General features: G+C 41.1%; 1 protein-coding gene across 3 annotated transcripts in view; it reads right to left on the bottom strand.

Annotated features, from left to right (window-relative positions):
- AFF1 (AF4/FMR2 family, member 1) overlaps window positions 1-24233 on the bottom strand; it is a 212722-nt gene that overhangs the window by 125031 nt on the left and 63458 nt on the right. The window contains exon 1 of one of the 3 annotated variants that reach the window (XM_011951800.1): window positions 11956-12379. The exons of the other annotated variants lie outside the window; for them this stretch is intronic. Within the exon in view, the coding sequence (XP_011807190.1) occupies window positions 11956-11972 (17 nt within the window). The 5' untranslated portion in view covers window positions 11973-12379. Of the gene's footprint in view, window positions 1-11955; window positions 12380-24233 lie in introns of those variants that run through there. 3 annotated transcript variants of the gene reach the window in all.

Here is a 24233-nt window from a genome sequence, read left to right as displayed (position 1 = left end):
TCTACACCACTACCTAGAGACGGAGTCAGATCCTACAGGTTGAGGGCTCAGCTCCCAAGATTGCCCCCCGCCACCCCTTCAGACACCAGTCACAGGTCTGGACCTCCAGAACTTTTCATAGACTGGCTTCCAGCTGGGATCCCACGGTTTCAATTAATTTGCTGGAGCAGCTCACAGAACTCAAGGAAACACCTACTTACGTTTACCGGTTTATTGTAAAGGACATTACAAAGCATACAGATGAAGAGATGTGTAGGGTGAGATACGGGGGGAAGGGGCGTGGCGCTTCCAAGCCCTCCCTGGACACACCACTATCCCAGAACCTCCACATGCTCAGCTATCCAGAAGCTCTCTGGAGACCTAGTCCTCATGGGCCTTTTATGGAGACTTCATAGTATAGGCACAAGGCCATCAGTTCAGATTTTTCTTGGCCTCTCTGTGCAGCATTCCTTCCTCCAGAGTATGGGGCAGGACCTCTCTAGAATAAAAGTCTTTAGACTCACAATCAGATTAGAGTGCTGCCTTGGGCAAGTGAAAGGAAGATAAGAGAAGGTCACAGAGAGAGATTCTGTTTCCTGAGGCCTAAAGTGCCCCACCATTATAACAAAAGACTAACAAGGATTGTGGGAGTTATGGGCCAGGAATCATGGACAATAACCAATATATAATCATAATATCACAGGTACTTAAACCATCTGCTACTTCCTAAAATATCCAAGGCAGAAGATTATTTCGTACTGCTAAATATATAAAAAGAACACCACTTTTTTTGGCAGAGATAGAGGCCTTCTTTCACCCCACCTCCCATAACAGTCCTTCACACGTATAAAAGGTTGTTTTGTAAATTAACCTTTATATTTAATAGCCAGATGGAATGCCCTCCTTACTGTCTAAATCTTCACTTCCTTATAACTGCACCTCACTGAGCTGGGGGCCTTTCTAAATTCTACCATATCCCTTATTTGATGATTCCCAAAGAAAAATGTCCTCTCAAATTTCTTTTCAACACTTGCTTAATGTGTTTATATTTATGTGCCAATTAAACCTAAGTTTTAGAAATATAGTCTCTATTTTAAAGTTCATAGCTAGGTTGTCATGGTACTTACTTTGCCTTTATTAAAATAAAAACAGGGCTAAGTTTTGGTAGAACTACAAACCACTAAAACGATCAAATTTTTATTTCAAGAAACTGCCACATGATGGTCATTTCCCAACATTTTTATCCGTGTTTAAAAATGCCATCCTTGGAGGTTGCAGTGAGCCACGATTGCGCCACTGCACTCCAGCGTGGGCAACACAGCGAAACTCTGTCTCAAAAAAAGCCATCCTTCTCATCACCATCACCACTTACTTCCACGTACATTCTAGAGGGACAACTACATTTCTCTAATGTGTCATGGTTTGCTCTTTTCTCTGCCTCAGGTAACCCTCCCCAGAGGTTCTCCTGGCCAAAACCAAGACCAATTCCCCATCCCCTATTATTCCCTCACAGTATCCTGTTTGTTTTTTGCCATTGTGTTTTCACAATTTGCACTTGTTTTGTCAGTTTGTTTGCTCATTTCTGTCTCTCCCACCAAACTATGAGTTCCTTGTAGGGAGGGAGATAGTGTATTTATCTAAACCAACACAGAGCCCTGCACACACCAAGAGTTGGCTATTAGTGAACAATGAAGTACTCAATACATTTACAGATAATATGAAAAACACTTAATGCATGTGAATTGGCCACATTCATAAAGCTGCTGATACTGATATAATTCTTAAGTAGGTAAAATACGCAGAGCAGATTTCAGTAACTTGACACAATGCACTGAGGCTCTCCAAGTTGAAAGAACACTTGAAAGGCTCATAAAGGAAGAAATGAAGACAGCTTCTAGACAGAGCCTCACGGCTCTTTTTTTTTTTTTAATAGAATGATTGAGTGCTAAAAAGAGGATTCATTTTCACTACCATCACACATGCTCCTAAAGATACTTTCAGAGCATTTCATCAAACATTTTGTTTGTGCAACAGATCTTTTCCTGAAGTCGGAGCACACCATCAGTGAGGGCACATAGTCACCGCCTTCCCCAGGCAGGACCCAAGTCTGAATAATTTCCAGACGCTTCACCTAGATAACTTATCTTTGCATGTGAGGCTCTAGTGAATGAGAACAGCTCATTTTTGCCCGAGCGCTTTTATTTAAAATGCACACTGAAATAACAATTTCCAGGGCCATTTTGCAATTATAAAATAAAGGATTTCTATTTAACAAACAATATATTTAAATTCTGCTATTTGAGGGATTTATGAGTTGCGGAGCTGGAGTTTTCTTTACTATTTTGACAATAATCAGCATGCATTGGTATTTTAAACTTAATCTGGCTTTCTTTAAACATTCCTTGATACGAATTTCTTAATCGAAAAGCCCAAATTACAAAATACAATAAAGAATTGTATACAGGGGAAAAAATGAGCTGTGTTTTAAGATTACATATAAATTGAAAACAATATATACTTTTTTTTTTTTTTTTTTTTGAGATGGAGTCTCGCTCTATCGCCCAGGCTGGAGTGCAGTGGTCGGATCTCAGCTCACTGCAAGCTCTGCCTCCTCCTGAGTAGCTGGGACTACAGGCGCCCGCCACCTCGCCCGGCTAGTTTTTTGTATTTTTTTCAGTAGAGACGGGGCTTCAACGTGTTAGCCAGGATGGTCTCGATCTCCTGATCTCATGATCCGCCCGTCTCGGCCTCCCAAAGTGCTGGGATTACAGGCTTGAGCCACCGCGCCCGGCCTGAAAACAATATATAATTTTCTAATAATCAAATGCAAAATTGATCAGACCTCAGAGCCACTACTTTCATAGCCCAAATAACTAAGAAGATAGCAAACAACTTGCAAGAAATTGACTAAATTAGATCAGTTCAAAGCTAGGCTGGGCATATAATTTGAAGAACAGTTTGGTATTTTCTCAAAAAGTCAAACAAAAACCTATCATAGGACTCAGAAATTCCACCTTTAGCTATCTAACCAAAAAAAAAAAACTATATATATATATATATACACACACACACATATACATATGTCCACACAAAGTCTTGCATGTAAATGTTAATAGCAACATTATTCACAATTTTTTAAAAACTGGGACCTGTCCATCATATCTATTAACAGAATACTATTCAGCGATAAAAGGACAGAATTACTGATACATGGTGCGCCACAGATGAACCTCAAAAAATTATGCAAGTATGGCCAGAATGTGCTGAGGCTGGTAAATTTAAAATATATATACATATGCAAGTAAAAAGAGTCAGATGCAAGAAACCATAATACTCCATTTATGATTCCACTATGTGAAATGCCCAGAAAAGGGATACCTAGAGAGAGAGAAAGTATGTTACGGTGGTAAGGTTGGGGATGGGGATTAACTGTAAATGGGCAGGAGGGATCTTACCAGGTATGGGATAAAATGTTATAAAACTGGTCACTCCATTCAGTAAAATAACTAAACATCACTGAGTTGTCACTTGACATGAGTGAATTTTATGATATATAAAATAGACCTCAATAAAATCCTTTTTTTGGCGGGGGGGGGGAGGGACACAGTCTTGCTCTGTCACCCAGGCTGGAGTGCAGTGGCGCAATCTCCACTCACTGCAAGCTCTGCCTCCCGGGTTTATGCCATTCTCCTGCCTCAGCCTCCCAAGTAGCTGGGACTACAGGTGCCCGCCACCATGCCCGGCTAATTGTTTTTGTATTTTCAGTCGAGATAGGGTTTCACCGTGTGATCCAGGATGGTCTTGATCTCCTAACCTCATGATCCACCCGCCTGGGCCTCCCAAAGTGCTGGGATTACAGGTGTGAGCCACCGCACCTGACTACTTCATTCTTTAAAATACTCTAAAATCATGGATAATACCAACACTTTAAGGATGTCAACACAGAATACGAGTGACCTCAGAAAGAAATCAAGTTTTATGCTAGGCTTATCATAAACTGCCAAGACTGTTTGTAAAGCCTACAAATTTAAACTCAGAATTAAGTAAACCTAATGATTTTTACTTTATCCTTAAAGAAACATGACTCCTAAAATAAGAAAACGAAGGTGTTTGTAAGAGGAGGCCCCTCCCTGCCCTAAGGGTAAGAACAAATAAAAAACTCACACCATCAGCAGTGATAGAATTATCAAATTCAATCTTTTATAACTGCCAACCTAGGACTTTTTGTCTTCTGGGCAAAGTTCCCACTTAAAAACAAAAACTAAGTTCCAGTGGTACTTCGAATTTTACTAAAACCAAGTCACAAGATAAGTAGACAATTCGAATAACGTTAATAAATTTTCTTTCCAATATTTTTAGGTTACAAAACCTCAATTATGTATAAATGTAATACACTAGGTTTCATTTTATCCTTTTACTATTCTAATGCCAGTAAATGTTACTGCCTAATTTTCCCCCTATGGTACAAAGTTTATTTTTACACAACTTTTTTAAATGGAGAGTTAGCACTAAAAGGAGGCTGGAGGGGAGAGGGAGACACAGACTATAAACGAGTAACAGGAAAACATTCCTATAGCTGTAATTGCTAGGTCAAAATTACCTGAAAAAATATAAAAGGACAGAGCTGTAGCTTACTTTATACCAATGAATATCCTTTCAGCAAATTAACAACTAAAACCTAGCATATTAACTCAATAACACATTCTGTTTTCCTTTAAGGAAAAATTTTCTTAAACCATAATATCATGGACTCAAACTCTTATCAAAGCTCAAAGCTACCAACTTACTAGATAGGCCATGTTAGAAACAGGTTTCATAGTTTTGTACAAAACAAGAACTAATTAAATTTATACCACTTTCCATAAATTCAAGTCCGCAGTAAATCAGATACACCTGTATTTTTAAAGCAACCAGAATGGGAGATCAGTGGGGGAGAGGCAATTTAACAAGTTATCCAGACACACATTGTCCAGGATGAAAGTCACGTGATAATCTCGGGTCTGTCTTGACCACAAAAACATATGCACCAAATCAAAATTTAATTACACTGCATAACACAATTTAAGTTGTGCTTCATATTTTATTGACTGCTTTGCTTCTGACAGGACAGTTTCCTGAAGGAAAGTTCCAAGAATTGAAAAGTTACAACACCCACATACCAAAGACTGTTTCCTGAATTTTGTTACAGGAAGTGACATCTGCTATAATTTTAACATTTACTTCCCAGTAGGAGTTCCATTTAAAATGTCCTGTTGAACGTTATTTGTTCAGCAGTACCCCTAAGCAAAGCTTTTATTAAAAAACAAAACTTTCATTTCAGTTTCACAAAGTTTGGACACAACTGACCAAGCCATTTTAACTTTTCCCTGGGAACAAAAACAACTGCCACCTGATAAACTGGGGTGTGTGTGGTAGAGAGAGAGAGAGAGACTTAGCAGTAACTCTAACTGGGGAGGGAGCCCACAAGGCATAGAAAAACGTAAATTAAATACCCTGGTCCTTGAGAAGAAACAATTCTTGGAAGGTGCTGTATGATTAAACACTGGACATTGCTTCTTGGTATCTTTTACTTTTATTTTATTTATTTATTTTTTTTAACACAGACGCATTTGGATATTTCAACCAACAGTTTGTAATATAAGGATAAATTCATGGAGGTGGATACCCACCTTCTCTACCAACCTCCAGTCTGTTTCAACCAGAGAGAGAAAAATGTGTATTTATAAGCATATATTAAATCAAAATTTAATAGCATTGTACAACATGGTTTACATGCTCTCTCTCACTCACACACGCACCATCTCACAAAGCATGGTACCTGTGCCCCTGGCCTTACAGACAGCAGGGCTCCACCCAGAACCTGTCCACTCGGAATCTCTGGGGGAGTGGGAGCAGAATCTGCACGCTAACAAGCAACCACGGTGATTTTTGTGTCTAATCAAGTTTGAGAACCCTGAACCTCATTATGACTATAGTGCCCCTAAAATAGCCTTTTACTTTTTATTTGTTTAGTTGCCAATCCAGCAGTAAGCAATATTGAAAAAAAAAAAGGGTAGGATCTTCCTCATAGCCTTAACTCTTCCCCAGACCACCAAAACAAAGGATCATGTGGCCTGCGGGGTCTCCAAGCCCTCACCCATATGATCCACCATGGAGGAAAAGCAATTCTTGGTACTTTTTAGAATGCAGTCCAACAGTGAGTGCCCTTTGAAAACATACCAAAATAAAGACAATCTAGGTGTCAATAAAAATATTTTACCCTTTGTCTGCTTGAGTTCCTTTAGACAAGATGTTACCCCTGGGATTTCCTCTTAATATATTAAATCTGTCACCAAATTACTGCTCCGAGCAATAGCCTTAAGAACTTCATAGCAGTTCAGTCAGGCGTGGTGGCTCACACCTGTAATCCCAGCACTTTGGGAGGCCGAGGTGGGCGGATCACCTGAGGTCAGGAGTTCGAGACCATCCTGACCAACATGGAGAAATCCCACCTCTACTAAAAATACAAAATTAGCCTGGCGCGGTGGTGCATGCCTGTAATTCCAGCTACTGCGGAGGCTGAGACAGGAGAATGGCTTGAACCCGGGAGGCGAAGGTTGCTGTGAGCCCAGATCGCGCCATTGCATTCCAGCCTGGGCAACAAGAGCGAAACTCAAAAAAAAAAAAAAAAAAGAACCTGATAGCAGTTCAATCTGGTTAAATTAAAAACAAAGCTAATAAACTAACACAAGAAAACAGATATTCAGCAGAGAACAAGACTTTCAAGATGCCAGGTCTGCTGGCTGTGTGGCCATCAGGTTAAGCTTTAACTCCCTGTGGATAGATAAGAAAAGGAAAAAGTTTGCACAGGGGAGGGATTCTCAACACTGATCACTGCCAAGACACAGAAAGTCAGCAATTTGCATGGTTTTAAAGTTAATCTTTACTTTTAGTTCCCTGGGGTATTAGCACCAAAAGTTATACGTATTATTTTCTCCTGAAGTGTAAATCTAAAGTTCATCTGATACATTTGTACTTGAGCAAGACATTGTACATTCTACCTGCTGTTATTTTGAGCAAATGAACACATTATATTCATAATAAAATGAATTGAGGACCATCTGAAGGAGATAGAAAATACTACTTCAGCTCCCCCAATTTTCACATTCAAGTAAAAATGATTGGTAATCATTTAACATGTAAAAGTTATGTACTCACCCTATATCAATAAAATGTAACTGAACCACAACAAAGAGATTATACTCAGCCTCACTACGTTTCTATTTCTGAGCCAAGAAACGTGGCTCTAAGAAACTTTGTCCTAGAGGTGTATATTGTATTCCCACTATGTCTCACATACAGAATTAGAGTACGTTTATTTGCCTATCTTGGAAAAGAAACCTGAGGTCAGGAGTTCGAGACCAGCCTGGCCAAGATGGTGAAACCCCATCTCTACTAAAATATGTATATTTATGCAAAAAAAAATGAAATGGAGAAATTTGCTAACAGAAAACTAAGTTTATATATACCTCAAAGCAACAGTTAACAAATCAGCTTTATAACTCCTCTATCTTACAGCTAGTACGTAAAAAATAGATTTGGAGGCTCACAGTAAATAAATGACAGAACCAAGATGAAAAAGTAGATTTCTCTCTCATCCATAATATTTTTATTCCTGAATATATTTGAAATTTAAAATTTTTAAATGCAGCACCCATAAAAACCCCATTTTCAAGAGTGTAAATCCAGCTATGGACTATCTTTTCATGGTATGGTAGAGAATCCAGCAAAATCTCTTGAGAGATCACTTGCATTAATTTTGCCAAAACAACAACATCCCCATAAATCAGCTGACTTTAAAAAATGACTCACTGCTCCTTCAGTCTTTATCATGGAAGCAGCTCTAGACTGTGAGTCAGGAAGCTCAACTGGGCTCTCAGGATGAACTAGAAAGAAATCACTTAAAAGATCTGTTTGTGTTTCTCTTCTGTCAAGGACACTGTTTACAATGGTGTCACAAGAAGGAAAAAATGAGAATACTCAATGGATCAAAATACTACATAAATTATTTCTGCCCCAAAATCTCTTCCTTGAACTGTACTTTCCAAAACCACAGCATTCGCTTTGATATTGGCTCATTTTTAATCAAAGCTGCTTTGCATTCACGAATTTTCTTCCAAGGTAATCACTAGCTCAAAGAATCAGAGACAGGGGCATAGGGCGGGGCAAAACTGGTTCTATACCAGTTTAAGAGCACTGCTTTTCGCAATGGAAAACTTGCCCTCCCCAGAGTCAAAGAGATCCACCAAAAACCAGCTTCATATTAATCTTGGGAACAATCTGACTTTGCTTCTTTATTGATTTTTCACAGCTTCATTAACATTAATTTTAGTCAAATTCAAAAGTTAAAAACTGTGGGAGAGTTGACTGAACCTACTTTCCTTCTGCAGTTTGTCTATAAATCCTTTCTTTTGAGAAGCTCCGTGCTCAGCCACCAGATTCAACTCTCCCAAAGAAGCAAGTTCAACTCCCCCACTCCCACGCATACATCCCTGCCCCAGGGTGGAGAAGGGCCAGGGGTTCTCAGGTAGCATCAGGTGATTTTTTTTAACTGGCTAATCCCTGATGGTATTTGAAGGTATGTATATTTTCCTTTCTAGAATTCAGGGATTTGCTTCAATGAGAGGGTTAGCAGCAGAGGCGGGGAATCAGACAAAGCCCTCCTTCTTCCTGTATTCATCAACATCACTCCTCAGTATAAAGCACTGTTAATCCTTGCAGAGAAAAAAAAAAAGTCTATAAACTGTTACGTTTACCAGTTGCTAGTTTTTATACTTCTATAAAATAGTCTGGATGCACTTTCCATCAGAGTCCAGTAACTAAAGTCATGTTCTGTAACTATTTCACATTAAAGAAAGTTTGTTGCAATTTCCACAAGGAAGTATATTCAATGTGTCTGTTATGTTTATAGGTTCCAAAGAAAGCACACACTTATCTGAGAGCCCAGACACAGCATACTATCCGCTTTAACTGACATGACATTTCTCAGTGACCACCTTTCTCCACAACTCTGGGAACACAATAAACCAAATATTCATTGTTTTCAAAATATGGCCCCCAAAAATCTAAATTTTAAAAGCATTTAATTCGCATTTTAGTCAAGAAATGTCTTCCAGCTTTAAGAGAAGAAATCAACCACAAAACAAATTTCCCACTCTTAGGTTTTAAAATGAGGTAGAGGAATATACAACCTTAATTTATAAAAGTCCACAAGCCAAGAAATACTTAGGTAATCTCTCAATTCAAAGTACTTCTACCTTATGTAGGGGAGACTAAAATGTGGGAGACAATATCTTGCCTTAAGGAGTGAACTACAGGGACAGGAATACACTGCCTAATCAATTTGCATAAAAAATTAGTCATATATCACCCATCAATATCAAATCAGGAATCAAACTAAACAATGCACAATGAAACTAGTGTGGTTAAACACCGAGCTATGAATCGTAAGTACAATGAGTCTGTCAGTCTAAATTAATTGTCTCAAGAGCAAACAAACACTAATGCATAGCACATGGTTCACTACCTGAGCTTTTACATCACAGGTGATGTTTCGGTTTCTCTTAGCACTACTCAGGGCAACGTGGCCCAGCTTTAGAGTTTCCCTGAAGTCCCAAAATATACTGAATCTTCTCCATATATTCTCTCTTTGGATCTCAAAGATTACCTTCTCTCCCACAGAGCACAATATCTGAATGAACTTGGACCACATTTCAGGTGTAACCAAAGGAAATGGACATTTACAAAATGTGAGATATACTCCCAACACACAAAGAAAACAGCAGACGTAACAGTCTTGTGACTGTTCCTAGTTCCAGGGAATGTCGGAAGGCCAGGTAGAGGATCAGAAATAACCACAATTCATCTATTTTAATTGCTGGCAAGCTGAACCACCACATTGATAACTCAGGATTATTACATATTACAAGCAACCAATTTTAGCAGGAATCATTCTTTGTACTGTTATACTGAGGCTTGGCAGCTCCCTTTAACATCTCACCTCAGCATTAAAGAGGAAGCACGTAAGGGAGGAAGTGTGCAAAGCAGATCTGGAGTCAGGCGTTGCTCCACCTTTGTGACCTCAAGCAAGAAACAGCCAGGCAGGACCTCAGTTTCCTTAACTAACAAATGTGGATAATAAAAATACTTACCTATTTAGGTGCCCGAGAACAGTCAAAGAGCTAATCCAAATCAAGTTGCTTAACGCTGTGCCTGGCACAGCAGTGTCCAATTTAGCTTGTGTCTCATTTTATTTTTATCACTAGTTTAAGAGCGCTGGCGTTGAATCTCTCACACCTGGGTTCAAATCCCTGCGCTATATTACTGAGCTCTGTCACACAGCATTTACTAACTTCTTAGATCAAGGTATCTTAATGGAAGATTTTGTACCATAGACCTCTGTAGCAGTCTGATGAATAACACCACTATCAGAATAATGTTTTTAAATACATTAAATAAAATACATAAGAATACAAAGGGGCCAGATTATACAGACAAGCACCTATTAAAACATTTAAAAGAAATTAATAGTACAGTACTGTTTTTCTTTACTACTGAATTAAGCAAGATAAAGCAGTTCCTTAATTTCCTGAGTGGAAAGCGCAAAAGTTATCTGAAGATACCTGCAACAATTGTAATAAGATTATGAAAAGACACATAGTTTCTATTTGTGATAACATCACAAGGACTGGTACTATAGTTTTATCTCTACTCCTACTTTAAAAAAAAAAAACACTAAATTTCAGTTAGAGGTTAACAAAAATAGAGACGCAACTTCTGTTTCTCATCCAAGTTCTCCTGCTACTTGGCCCCAGAGTAAGAACCACTTTCTTAAAACTATCAATAAAATGGAGGCAGAGGATAAACCACTGGGTTGAGAGGAAGAAATATAAAAAGCAGGTAGCACATAGGAGGTACTCTACACAGAGAAGCTCTTTCCTTCCTAGAAAGTTCTACTTCGTAGGAAAAAAAATTCAGTCTCATCCAGCCCAAACATGAACATTTAACATTCATTTCTCTCCATGATCTGAGTCTTCAGACGTGAAATTTGTTAAGTCTTCTGAGATCTCCCAAAATCACTGTTCTACATCAAATATCAGCTTGAAGGGCCCTATTATTTTAAATATGTGAGACCAAACTGCTTTCCAGCAAAACACAGTTGAAAGAGAATGCATATATAACTCCTAAGTCTCCCTTAGCACCAACTGCTGTCAAAACTAAAATAAAATCGCACAGAACAGTTTGGATAATAATCACTAATGCCTTGTCATCACTCTTCTTTAACGCTCATTACAAAACCAGTAACAAACCATGGAAAGACAAGGCTTGAGGTTCTTACAATAGCGCTCCTCTGACAGCAACTGCAGTTCATTATCCTCTCTCCCCTTCACCACCCCGGCGCGTTCCCGGTCTTTGCCTACTCAGCAGATTCACGTAAGCGGGGCCGTTTTATGTGGAATCGTACATTCTAGCAGTAAAATTTTCACTCACCAGGCAAATTCTCACCCATCCTCTCCAAGGTGAACTATGTTTTACATTAATCGTATTTCTAAACTTCCCCTCGTGACAACAAGCAAGAAATCCAGAGAACCGAAGGGTCGGCGCACAAAGAACCGAAATGGAAATTTGGGCAAGGGCGGACAAGTGAAATGAACTTAATGTCCCGGAAAATAACAGTTCTGGGGGAAGAAGGGGGCTATCTAATTTTAATCTTCACATTAACTCCATCCCTCTCTCCGCTATGCAGAAATTGTTCAGCATGTTCTCCAAACTGTTTTTTATTTGACATTTAGTCAAGCCACAGTCTTGGGAATGATGAGAAGGCAATGACAAAGCTGCTTCCTGCCGGTCTCCTTCCCCGCACCCTGCCCGCCCCCGCAACCTTCAGCTCCCCTCGCCACGAACGCGTTTAAAAAGTTTCTCCGGTACCCGGCTTACCTTGACTGGGCTGCCATAATTCAGCTTATAGAGCCAGGGGTCTTCCGTCCATGAGCGCCTTCACCCCGCGGGCCCTGCCGCCAGCGCCGCGCTCACCATTTGGCGGAGCCGGGCGGGTACGCGTCCCGGCGCGGCGCCCCGATGTTACGGGACTACCTGCTCTCCAGCCCCGGGCGTCCTCGGCGCAGCCCCGGGCTCGGCCCGTATTGGCTCGCGCTAATCCTGATGGACATCCGGGCACTGGGGCCTCTGCGGCGATCTGCACTCCAGACGAGCCTGGGGAGCGCCGCGTCCGAATCCGGAGCGAGCGAGCGCCCCCGGCGCAGTTTCTGAGAAGGGAAAGCCAACGGGCCCCCAAGCTCGAAGACCGCCGGCGCCCAGCGCCTGCCCAGCAGCAGCACAACGCAGGCCACAGTTAGAAAGGAAAAGAAATCGCCTCTCGGCTCCCTTGAAGTTATCCGAGTCCGCCGGGATACCCCCTGTCAAGAAAGTTGCGGTGGTACGGCCCGCCTCCTTAAATGGGCAGGGCGCTCGGCGGCCCGAGCCGGAGGCAGGCGGCAGGCGGCAGGCGGCAGGCAGGGTCGGGCAGGGGGCAGAACCCGGGCGCCGACCAGCCCCGCCTGCGGGCTCTTCGTGAGTGCTCTCTTGCCAAGTTCTAACTACGTACAGACACCCACCGCTGGAATACACAGTACCCGGCCGCTCAGAACGCCAGCTCCAATTTGAATATTTGTTGAATAATTTGGGGCCCCAAGAGGCGGCAGTGAGCAGGAACAAGACCGCGGCAGTAAACCAAAAGTTCGCTACTTTTGATCTTTCCAGTGCTTGAGCTCAGGAAACGGGCACACTTGGTGTTACTTTGCTTTCAGTTTTGATTTCCTTACATAGAGACAAATATTTACAAAACACCTCGCCTTTTTTGGACTACACGTAGATTACAGGAAAAACAGTAACTCATTTTGGTCTTAAGCAATGAAGGGATTGACAAGAAGCAAACAAAAAATTTAAGCATGCAATATAGTAAGTCCTATACGAAGCACAAACGAAATCACTTCCTACTCAGAGGACCACGAAAAGCGTTTAAGCCGTGTCTCAAACGCAAGAAAATACTTGGATGAGCAGAGATGGAGGGAGGTTGTGCTTCAGCATCTCATAGGGACCAGTACACTGAAGGAGCTGAAGACTCTTAGATGAATACTGAATAACTGCCTGCACTGTGGACTCTCCATTTCTTCTACGTAAAATCATGACAACATTGCCCCCTCTCATAAAGAGGTAGTCCAGACTGTATTACTAAATCGTCGTGTAATACAAACATGTTAATGCCTGGCACTACAACGACAATGCTGGCAGGGAGGCCCAAGGCATCTCTATCAAGGGTTCTCAAAGTGTGTTTACTAGATTCCTGGGAGTCCCCAAGACCGTCTCAGAGGTCAGAACTATTTTTAGAATAACACAAAGACATTGTCTTTTCAGTGTGCTGACATTTACACTGATGGTGCAAAAGCAATTATGGGGAAACTGCTGGCGCCTTCGCACTAATCAAAGCAGTGGCAGCAAATGAAACTAGTAGTCACTGCATTCTTCACTACCACACGTTAGGTTTTTTTCTTTTTAAGCCAGTTTCCTTTATGATTGTCTTTAATGAAGCAAGCAGTCAGAATTATTACTTTCATTAAATCTTGACCCTTGAGCATGGGTCTTTTTGATGTTCTTTGTGACAAAATGGAAGTACCCATGAAGCAGTCCACTGCACACTGAAGTACAATGGCTGTCTAGAAGAAAAGCACTTGTGTAATTGAGTTGCAAGCTGAGCTAGCTGTTTTTTCATGGACTACCATTTTTACTTGAAAGAACAATTCACAAACCATAGTTATTCTGACTTGGGTATTTGGCAGACATTTTATTAAAAATGAACAAAGTTGAGCCTGTTTCTTTGAGGAAAACAATTGACAGTACTTATTGCCAATGATGAAATTTGAGCTTTCAAGCACTTTGGAAGACTTTTTACATCTGCCACATAATCTTGCCAGCTTCATTCACCAATACTTAAAAGACTTTCCTGATGAGATCAGGGTGACAGTGATCAAAGTTATATGAGAAGATCTGCCTTAGTTTCCAAATGACCAATAGTATAACAAAATTATACATGGGTAGGCCGGGTGCAGTGGCTCACGCCTGTAATCCCAGCACTTTGGGAGGCTAAGGCAGGCACATCGCTTAAACTCAGGAGTTTGATACCAGAGCCTGGACAACATGGTGAGACCCCATCTCTATCAAAAACACAAAAAATTAGCTGGGCATGATGGTACCCATCTGTGATCCCAGAAACCTGGGCGGTAGAAGTTGCAATGAGCTGAGATTGTGCCATTGCACCCCAGCCTGGGTGACAGAGTGAGATTCCCTCTTAAAAACCAAAATCATGCATGGATGAAAGATACCTTGAAAAAAAGTGCAAAGTGGACCAACTGATTTTAATGTATCAAAGGTTTAGTTTTTTAAAAAAGCTCATTTCAGATTCCACAATGCAATTAACCTTTAAGAAACTACCATTTACGGAGGTTTGGTATAATATCAAAGAAGGTATTAAAAATACTCATCCTCTTTCTGTGTGAAGTTGAATTTTCTTTATAGACTTCAACCAAAACAACATTGCACAAGATTGAATAGAGAATCAGATTCAGTCTGGTTGGGTTGGGCATCCCAAATCTGAAAATCTGAAATCCAAAATGCTCCAAAATCCAAAACTTTTTGAGTACTGACATGACACTCAAAGGAAATGCTCACTGGAACAAGAATATATACTGCAAATATTCCAAAATCAGAAGAAATCTGAAATCCAGAACAATTCTGGTCCCAAGCATTTTGGATAACCTGTATGAGAATCTAGCTGTCTTCTATTAAGCTAGACAGTAAAGAGATTTACATGAATGTGAAATAATGCCATTCTTTCTCAATAATTTTTTTAATTTTAGAAAATCAGTTTTATAAAGGTTTTATTTAGGTCAATATGTAGTGGCTTTTAAAAATAAATATTTTAAATACCTCAATTTTTAATTTTTAATATAGTAAATAACTATCTAAAATGTACATATACAAAAGCTCTTTGGGTTTCAAAGTAATTGAGGTGCAAAATTATTCCATATCATTTGCTAATACTTCCATGTCTCCTTCACCTCTCCACACTCATCAAGTCTTCTTTTAATTAAAGGTGTTATACATTACAGTTATTCCGTGTAACCTCTTAGCACCTAGATCAGTTTTAGCAAAATGTGGTCAAACCACCTAGGGCATATGTTAAAAACAGACTCCAGATCCTAGTTGCAGAACTACTGAAATAGAATCCTTGTGGGGTGAGGTCCCAGGGATATGCATTTCAATAAATTCTACAGGTGATGCTTGTGGTCTGCTTATATTTGACCATTTACCTAGATCATGCTTATTTAGAAAATAATTTTAAGAGGTTTTTGATTCAGTATTGATTTATAATCCTTGAATCATTTTAAGGACCATAATTGGCCAGCATTTATTTTCATTTGTAAGAAATCTGTATCAGACAACAAAATACATTTGTACACATATTTTCTTTTACAATAGTAAAGTGGTAAGCCTTCAAGGAAACCAGGCAAAAGTCTACACTCAAGAATTTTTTGGTGGCTGGTTTTCCCCATTTTTCTCTTGCTGTTTTATCTATACCAACCGTGATCATTTATGCCATAAACAAATTAGTATCAGACATAATTGCTGAAAAAAAAATTTCATCATAGCACTTACTCATAAAATGTCCACTTAGCAAAGGCTAGAAATGTAACATTGATAATATTAAAATTATACTTTTTGAACTATGTTAATTGATCTGACAGCACATAAATACGAGGAAATAGACCAGGCATGGTGGCTCATGCCTGTAATCCCAGTGCTTTGGGAGTGCAAGGTAAAAAGATTGCTTGAGGGCAGGAATTTGACACCAGCCTGGGCAACATAGCAAGTCCTTGTCTCTATTAAAAAACAATTTAAAAATTAGCTGGACATGTAGTTCTAGCTACTTGGGAAGCTGAGGCAAGAGGACTGCTTGAGCCCAGGAGTTCAAGGCTGCAGTGAGCTATGAGGGAACCACTGAACACCAGCCTAGATGACAGGGCAAGACCTAATCTCAAATAAATGAATAAATAAATGGAAAATATTTTTTAATATAGCAAATATTTACCCCCAAAGACACATGGAATCAATACCAGATTAGAATTACACCTGAGATTACCTGGGATCTCAAAATGGTTTGTAATACAAATTAATGGGAGTAATTTGAAACAAGTGGGATGATACTAGATTTATAATACATCTAAAATTACTAAGTATAGGAGAAATGGTTTGTGACTTGGATACTGTATGTGGCTAAAAAAGCACCACAAAACAAACATGGGCATTATTATTTCCAAGTGTTTTGAGAACACCATTGTATCCAACCCACCATCTTGATCAGCAGTGAAACTGAACAAAAAGCCATCATTAACCTTTGAGGGGCACAGTATTCTTTGGCTTTCTGATGAAATTTGAGGACACTGAGGCACAACCTCTGTTAAACTTCCATGCAGTTTGATTCCTCTGAAACCCACTTAGGAAGCACGTGAGGCTCCGTAGATTTCAGGTTAAGAATCTCTGGACCCGGTCCTGCCAATTTACCCTACAAATAAGGAGTAACATCGCCTGTTAATCTTTATGCCCAGCTGGGCACGGTGGCTCATGTCTGTAATCCCAGCACTTTGGGAGGTTGAAGTAAGCGGATCACTTGAGGTTAAGAGTTTGAGACCAGCCTGGCCAACATGGTGAAACCCTGTCTCAAGAATCCTGGCATGCGCCTGTAGTCCCAGCTACTCAGGAGGCTGGAGCAGAAAAATTACTTGAACCTGGGAGGTAGAGGTTGCAGTGAGCCAAGATCGCACCACAGCACTCCAGCCTGGGCAACACAGTGAGACACCATCTCAAAAAAAAAAAAAAAAAACCCAAAAAACAAAAACTTCATTGCCCTTTTAAAAACTTGGCCGGGCGCGGTGGCTCAAGCCTGTAATTCCAGCACTTTGGGAGGCCGAGACGGGCGGATCACAAGGTCAGGAGATCGAGACCATCCTGGCTAACACGGTGAAACCCCGTCTCTACTAAAAAATACAAAAAAACTAGCCGGGCGAGGTGGCGGGCGCCTGTAGTCCCAGCTACTCGGGAGGCTGAGGCAGGAGAATGGCGTGAACCCGGGAGGCGGAGCTTGCAGTGAGCTGAGATCCGGCCACTGCACTCCAGCCCGGGAGACAGAGCGAGACTCCGTCTCAAAAAAAAAATAAAAATAAAAATAAAAAATAAAATAAAAATAAAAACTTAAGAGTTGGCCAGGCCTGGTGGCTCACACCTACAATCCCAGCACTTGAGAGACTGAGGTGGGAGGATCACTTGAGGCCAGGAGTTGACGACCAGCCTGGGCAACATAGCAAGATCTCACCTCTACTAAAAAAATTTTTTTGTAATTAGCTGGGCATGGTGGCTCACACCTGTAGTCCCAGCTACTCAGGAGGCTAAGGCAGGGGGATCACTTGGGCCCAGGAATTTGAGATTACAGTGAGCCACTTCACTCCAGCTTGGGCAACAGAGCAAGACCATCTCTGAAAAAAAAAAAAAAAGAAAGAAAGAAAGAAAGAAAAAGAAAAGAGACAATTTAAACAGGTTGCCTTATTCAGAACTCTAAAATACCTCATTCAACATGTGCATTTGTACCACAATGGTCATTCAACAACTCTACTCTTTGTAGCATTTTTGGTCTAAAAGTTACGTAGGTCAAATCCCCTAAGAACTGCTACTTCATTTCAATGGAATGATGTTTAACCATGACACTGCTAAAATCACTTTGCCAAAAGAAGGGTGCTCAAGGTTGTCACTGAAGATCTCAAATGAAGCAGACACAGGAAAAGGGAGGAGATAAAGGAGGAAAATAAAAACGTGCACTCCCCAGAAGGCAGACAGCAAGGAGGACTGCTAATAAGCACCACTGGAAATTAACTGGCTCTCCCTTCAGCTGTGACCTCAACACAAAGCAGTCCTCCTATCCTTATTTCACACTTTCCAGGTTCTCTGCCTTTATCTTTAAATTGGGGTTATCTGGAGATTCTCACGAACTAAAGGCAAAGAGAGTTTTAAGTAAAGCTATTTCTAGATCCTTAATATCCAAATGTCCTCTTTCTTACAAGCAGGATTCAGGCTCTCACTTCCCACTTGCTTTTCTCCACTTGAAACAGAAAAGCACGAGCCGGGTGCGGTGGCTAACGCGTATAATCCCAGCACTTTGGGAGGCGAAGGCAGGTGGATCACGAGGTCAGGAGATCAAGACCATCCCGGCTAACACAGTGAAACCCTGTCTCTACTAAAAATACAAAAAATTAGCCAGGCGTAGTGGCGTGTGCCTGTAGTCTCAGCTACTTGGGAGGCTGAGGTAGGAGAATCACTTGAACCTGGGAGGCGGAGGTTGCAGTGAGCTGAGATTGCACCACTGCACTCCAGCCTGGGCGACAGAGCAAGACTCCATCACAGAAAGAAAAAAAAAAAGAAGTAGAAAAAGGAAAGCAGTCCTCTCATCCAGCCCAAATAAATATTAAAATGGTGCATTGCTCCAGGTTTAAATACCTCCAAGACCCCCAAAGGAACAGTTCTCTGTAGAAGGAGAGTCCCCAAGGTTAAATCAATATTAATAGATAGATCCTCATTAAACACGTCCAGGTAACAAGCTTGTGGCAGCATCCCCATGCCTGACTATATACAAATTAGAATTATGAAATGAGATGGATAGGGCCATCAGAAGTTGGACTTCTCTAATAAAGTAAATCTGATTCAACTGTTTGGTTCAAGAATAAAGATTTACAGTTTTTCAACATTCTTGTAGGAGGTATACAAGCAAAAACGTATAGAAATTACTTTTCAACTTTACCTCTTCACTCAATGTCTTTTTCTTTACCTGATTTGGTCTACAATTTTCCATATCTCCTCCTATTTGTGCATTAATAAAACATGCCCTTCCTTACCCTAATACCCTGATCAATCAGGGATATTAGCCTACAATATACCAATTACTTATTATCAGTCTACAAACAAGCTCAAGTTCCCCCACTTCCTCTGCAACACACACACAGAGTTTATTTTTTAATAAATGTTTTATTTTAGAAAAACTTCAGATTTACAGAAAAGTTGCAAACAATTATACCCCCAGCCAGTTTCCTCACTGTTTACATCTTACACTACAACTGGCCACTTGCCAAAACTGAGAAATCAACATTGGTATGTTACTATGAACTAAACTTTAGATTTTATTTTGATTTTACCAGTTTTTCCATCAATGATATCTTTCTGGTCCAAGATGCAACCCAAGGTATCCTAAAACTGCATTATTTCTCAGTTTTTCCTTGTTTTTCATGACTGACAGTTTTAAGGAGTTTGGGCTGGCTATCCTGTAGAATGTTCCTTAATCTGGTTTTGGCTGACGTTTTCCCTTCAAAGGAGGGAGACAATGAAGCAGACACAGGAAAAGGGGTGGCAATAGCTATACATATTCGAAATTCTTCTCTAAGAAAGATTTGCCTCTTCCCCATTTATTTATTCATTCAATTATGTATTTATATGAGCATGGTCTCACAAATATTTCCTTTGGACTTTCTGTCATAATCCACTACATGATTGATTTTGTTGTCAGATCGTTCCAGCCTTGGCCACTGGGAGCCCCTTCAGGTTGGCTCCTTGCCCCATCCTTTTGTGTTTCGAGCACTCCTTCCTTTCTGTTACTACAGGATGCTCCAGGCTCATCATCTATTTTCCCTACCCGCGTCCCAGAACAAGCCATTTCTCCCAATACATTGGTTTCTTCCCCATAAGCGCTACCACCCAGTCTCCTTCTGCCATCACTACCAAGCTTCTTACACCAAGAGAAGTCGGCTTCCTTTGTGATGCCAGTGACCACCTCCCATGAAAGGCTCTCCGCAGACTTTGAGCAACTCAATCTTATTTTACAATTCTTTCTGCTCACACATCCAGGATCCAGGATAGAGCCCTAACAAACCTTACTTGTCTCTTCTCAATCTAAATGCTGTCTTGTACAGTATCATCAGTAACTCTCTAAATGTGTAACTCCAACCGAAACTTCTCTCTGTAACTCCAAGCCTATTCTTTCCAGCTGCCCCAAAACAGTTTCCTGGGCATGAAAAGGCACTTGGGAGGTTGTCCAAAATAAAACATGTTCTTATTGTGTCTACACAATAAGATCCACCCCATCTGGATGCAGTTACAACAGATGCTGAGAGATACCTATCAATGAGCCTTAGCTGCTTCTAGGGTAAGGGGTGGTTTCTCCATACAGGAAGAAGACAATATCTCCTTCACCAAAGAAGGGATTAGAAAAGACTAGGGGAAAGTGTGTTTAGTTAGTTCCTTCCTTGGGAACAAAAGCAGAAAGCAGAATTCAAAGAGAGCTTCCTATGAGCAGATCAGGAGGGACTTGGCTAACACAAAACTAAAACATTGTATATTTTATCGTGTGTGTTTTAACTGTGAAGATCAGCAATAAACCCCTTAAAATAAGATCAGCCTTATTAATAATTTGTTCAATAGCAAACATCAGTGAGTGTGAAGGAGTAGTGATGCCTTTCAAAAGGAAAGGGAAACAGGGAAGAGAAAGAGACAGCCTGAGAAATGGCCCGAGGCCAGACCAGGCCAGAATTAATCTGAATGGTCCCAATTCCAACCCACTCCTTTCCTCCTGGCCCTTCATTTACGCACCCATTACCAATCATCCAAACTAGAGATCGTTTTCCTGGCTTGTTTTCCACACATATTGCTACCAAAATCCTGAGATTTCTTGGGATAGTGAAAGTAGAGGGATGGGAGTGGGAAGAGCTCACTTTAAATACTTCTCTTTATTTCTGAATTTCTAACACTGATCTCTAATTCCTCCCACCACCACTACCACCCCCTCCACTGAATAAGCTTTCACCTTCTTGTTTTACAAAAAATACTTAATGACAAGGAAGATATTCATAATATCAGGGTTTTTTGATTAATAAAAAAGCAGGTACAAAATAAAATAATTTTTAAAAGGAAAAAAAGCAGGTACAATACAGTATGATGGTTAGTATCCCACTTCGTCAAAATTGAATGAAATATGTGTATTCAAAAGATTGACACGGCCTCTGTAGCAAAATGCTAGCAGTAGGTATCTCTGAATGGAACAATCAGATGACTTATTTTCTTCTGGGTATTTAAAAATTGTCTAAATGTATAAAATGAACACACACCTGTTTCTGTAGTCACAAAAGAAAAACAGAATCACAATTATTGTAAAAACAAAACAACTATAATCAAGTCTTAGCTCCAGGAAGGAGATAAGGGTCATCTAATCCACCTCCCCATGCAAGAAGGCTCTTTCTCTAGCGAGACTAGCTTGTTTGCATGTCTCCAGGGACATCTGTTGTCATTACAAGCAGCTCCTTCCACAGCAGGCCAATGATGAGGATTAGAAACTTCTATCTCCCATGAAGCTAAAATTGGCTTCTTTAGAGTCCTGTTCCATTAGTTCTACTTCTGCCCTCTTGATACTAACAGAGCTGTCCACTCCGCTTTCTTGTTTTTTGTCTTTTTTTTTTTTTTTTTTGAGATGGAGTTTTGCTCTTATTGCCTAGGCTGGAGTGCAATGGCGCAATCTCAGCTGACTGCAATCTCCGCCTCCTGGGTTCAAGCAATTCTCCTGCCTCAGCCTCCCTAGTAGCTGTGACTACAGGCATGTGCCACCCACACCTGGCAAATTTTTTGTACTTTTAGTAGAGATGAGGTTTCTCCATGTTGGCCAGTCTGGTCTCGAACTCTCGACTTCAGCCTCGGCATCCCAAAAGTGTTGGGATTACAGGCGTGAGACACCACACCCAGCCTCACTTAGCTTCTTATGCCTACTGTTTGATGGTATATCTTTTTCTATCCTTTCCTTTTCTCTTAAGTATGCTTTTTTTTTTTTTTTTTTTCTCGCTTTGTCACCCAGGCTGGAGTGCAGTGGCGCGATGTTGGCTCACTGCAAGCTCCACCCTCTGGGTTCACGCCATTCTCCCGCCTCAGCCTCCTGAGTAGCTGGAACTACAGGCGCCTGCCACCACGCCCAGCTTATTTTTTGTATTTTTAGTAGAGACAGAGTTTCACTGTGTTAGCCAGGATGGTCTCAATCTCCTGACCTTATGATCCACCTGCCTCGGCCTCCCAAAGCACTGGGATTACAGGCGTGAGTCACTGCGCCTGACCCAAGTATGCATTTTTTAATATTTAGAATGCATGTGCCTTAGTCCATTTCCTGCTACCTATAACAGAATACCTGAAACTGGGTAATTTATTTTAAAAAGGAATTTATTCCTTAGAGTTACGGAGGCTGGGAAGTCCACAGTTAAGGGGCCACACCTGATGAAAGTCTTCTTGCTGGTGGGGACTCGAGTCCCAAAGTGACAGAGGGTACCACATGGTGAGGGAGCTGAGCATGCAAACGTGCTACTGCAGGTCTCTCTTCCTCTTATAAAGCTACCAGTTCAGGCCAGGCTCAGTGGCTCACACCTGTAATCCCAGCACTTTGGGAGGCCAAGGCAGGCGGATCACCTGAGGTCAGGAATTCGAGACAAGTCTGGCCAACACGGTAAAACCCCATCTCTACTAAAAATACCAAAATTAGCCAGGTATGGTGGTGGGCACCTGTAATCCCAGCTACTTGGGAGGCTGAGGCAGGAGAATCACTTGAACCTGGGAGGCACAGTTTGCAGTAAGCTGAGATTGTACCACTGCACTCCAGCCTGGGCGACATAGCAAGACTCCCTCTCAAAAAAAAAGCCACCAGTTCTCCTCCCATGGTAGCCCACAAATTCATTAATCTTGAATGAATTCATCCATGAGGGCAGAGCCTTCATGATCCAATCACCTCTTAAAGTCTCCACCTTTCAATATTGTCACATTGGGTTTAAGTTTCAACATAAATTTTTATGGTTTTTTTTTTTTTTTTGAGAAAAGGTCTCATTCTGTTGCCCAGGCTGAAGTGCAGTGTTACAATCTCAGTTCACTGCAGCCTCGGTCTCCCGGGCTCAAGCAATCCTCCTACCTCAGCCTCCTCAGTAGCTGGGGCTACAGGCATACGACACCACACCTGACTAATTTTTTGTAAAGACTGGTTTTTACCATGTTGTCTAGGCTGATCTCAAACTCCTGGACTCAGGCGATCCACCTGCCTTGGCCTCCCACAGTGCTGCGATTATAGGTGTGAGCCACCACGCCTAGAGACAATTTCTTACAGGATATCTAACACCCTTCCCAATTTGGACCAACTTCAGTAGCCTTATCATCCACTAAATCTCCCTCTGTCCCCTTCCCACCCCTTTCCCATGAACACCCTCCAGCCCCACACTTCTCTAATGCCATCAACCTTTTGCAGAGAGTATTTTCTCTTCATTAGAATGCCCTTTTCCCCCTTCTCCAGCTGAAGAACCCCTACTATTATCCAAACCCTAACATATGCAGCTCTTCTCAGAAGCCTTCTCTGATAGCTTATCCTTCACTCTACCCAACACAAGCTCCTAGTTCTCATGCATATCAAGTCATGAGGTTGGATGGGATCAAGGGGAGTGTTTGCTTGTTTGAGCAGAAAGGCAGCCAAAAAAAAAAAATGCAGCCAAAAGATAATTTCTGAAACAGAGAACTGTGAAGAACTCTGTTACAGCTGGTAAAATTCCCTCTTACACGTGTTTGCAGGTGAGATCTGCCCCCAGATTGCACAATCTGGGGTTCTCTCATTACACAATCAGTGGACTCTGATCCAGATTCACAAACAGAGCAAGTGAGGATCAGTGAACAATTTCCAACATTTCAAAAAATCCAAAGGAAACCACATATCTGACCGTTAGAAGTGTGTGAAGGACTCCGCTCTGGGCCTTCCTGGAGCTTATGCCAACTCAGTGTGCTAGCACCAGTGAGCCCACACTGATCAGGAAGTCTAATTAGCAACTTCGTGTGTTTTGATTAATTCAAGTAAGAAAACAAATGCTTGTTTAAATATAGTTTATTTAGTAGGGGGACTCTTTTTTAGTGCCTTCAGGCAATTTAGTGTGCAGTTGAGTTAGAACCTGTGTTTTAGTGTCTTGTCACTTAAAGTGACGCTGCAGAGCAGCAGCTCTAACAGGAGAGGCCTATGAGAAATGCGGCCTTAGGTTCCATCCAGTTTCCTGAATCAGAATCTG

The sequence above is a fragment of the Colobus angolensis genome, unplaced genomic scaffold (genome assembly GCF_000951035.1).
Source record: "Colobus angolensis palliatus isolate OR3802 unplaced genomic scaffold, Cang.pa_1.0 Scaffold328, whole genome shotgun sequence".
In the NCBI taxonomy this organism is placed as follows: Eukaryota; Metazoa; Chordata; class Mammalia; order Primates; family Cercopithecidae; genus Colobus; species Colobus angolensis.
The sequence above is the reverse complement of the archived record's forward strand: the minus strand, read 5'-3'. Positions and strand labels throughout refer to the sequence as shown.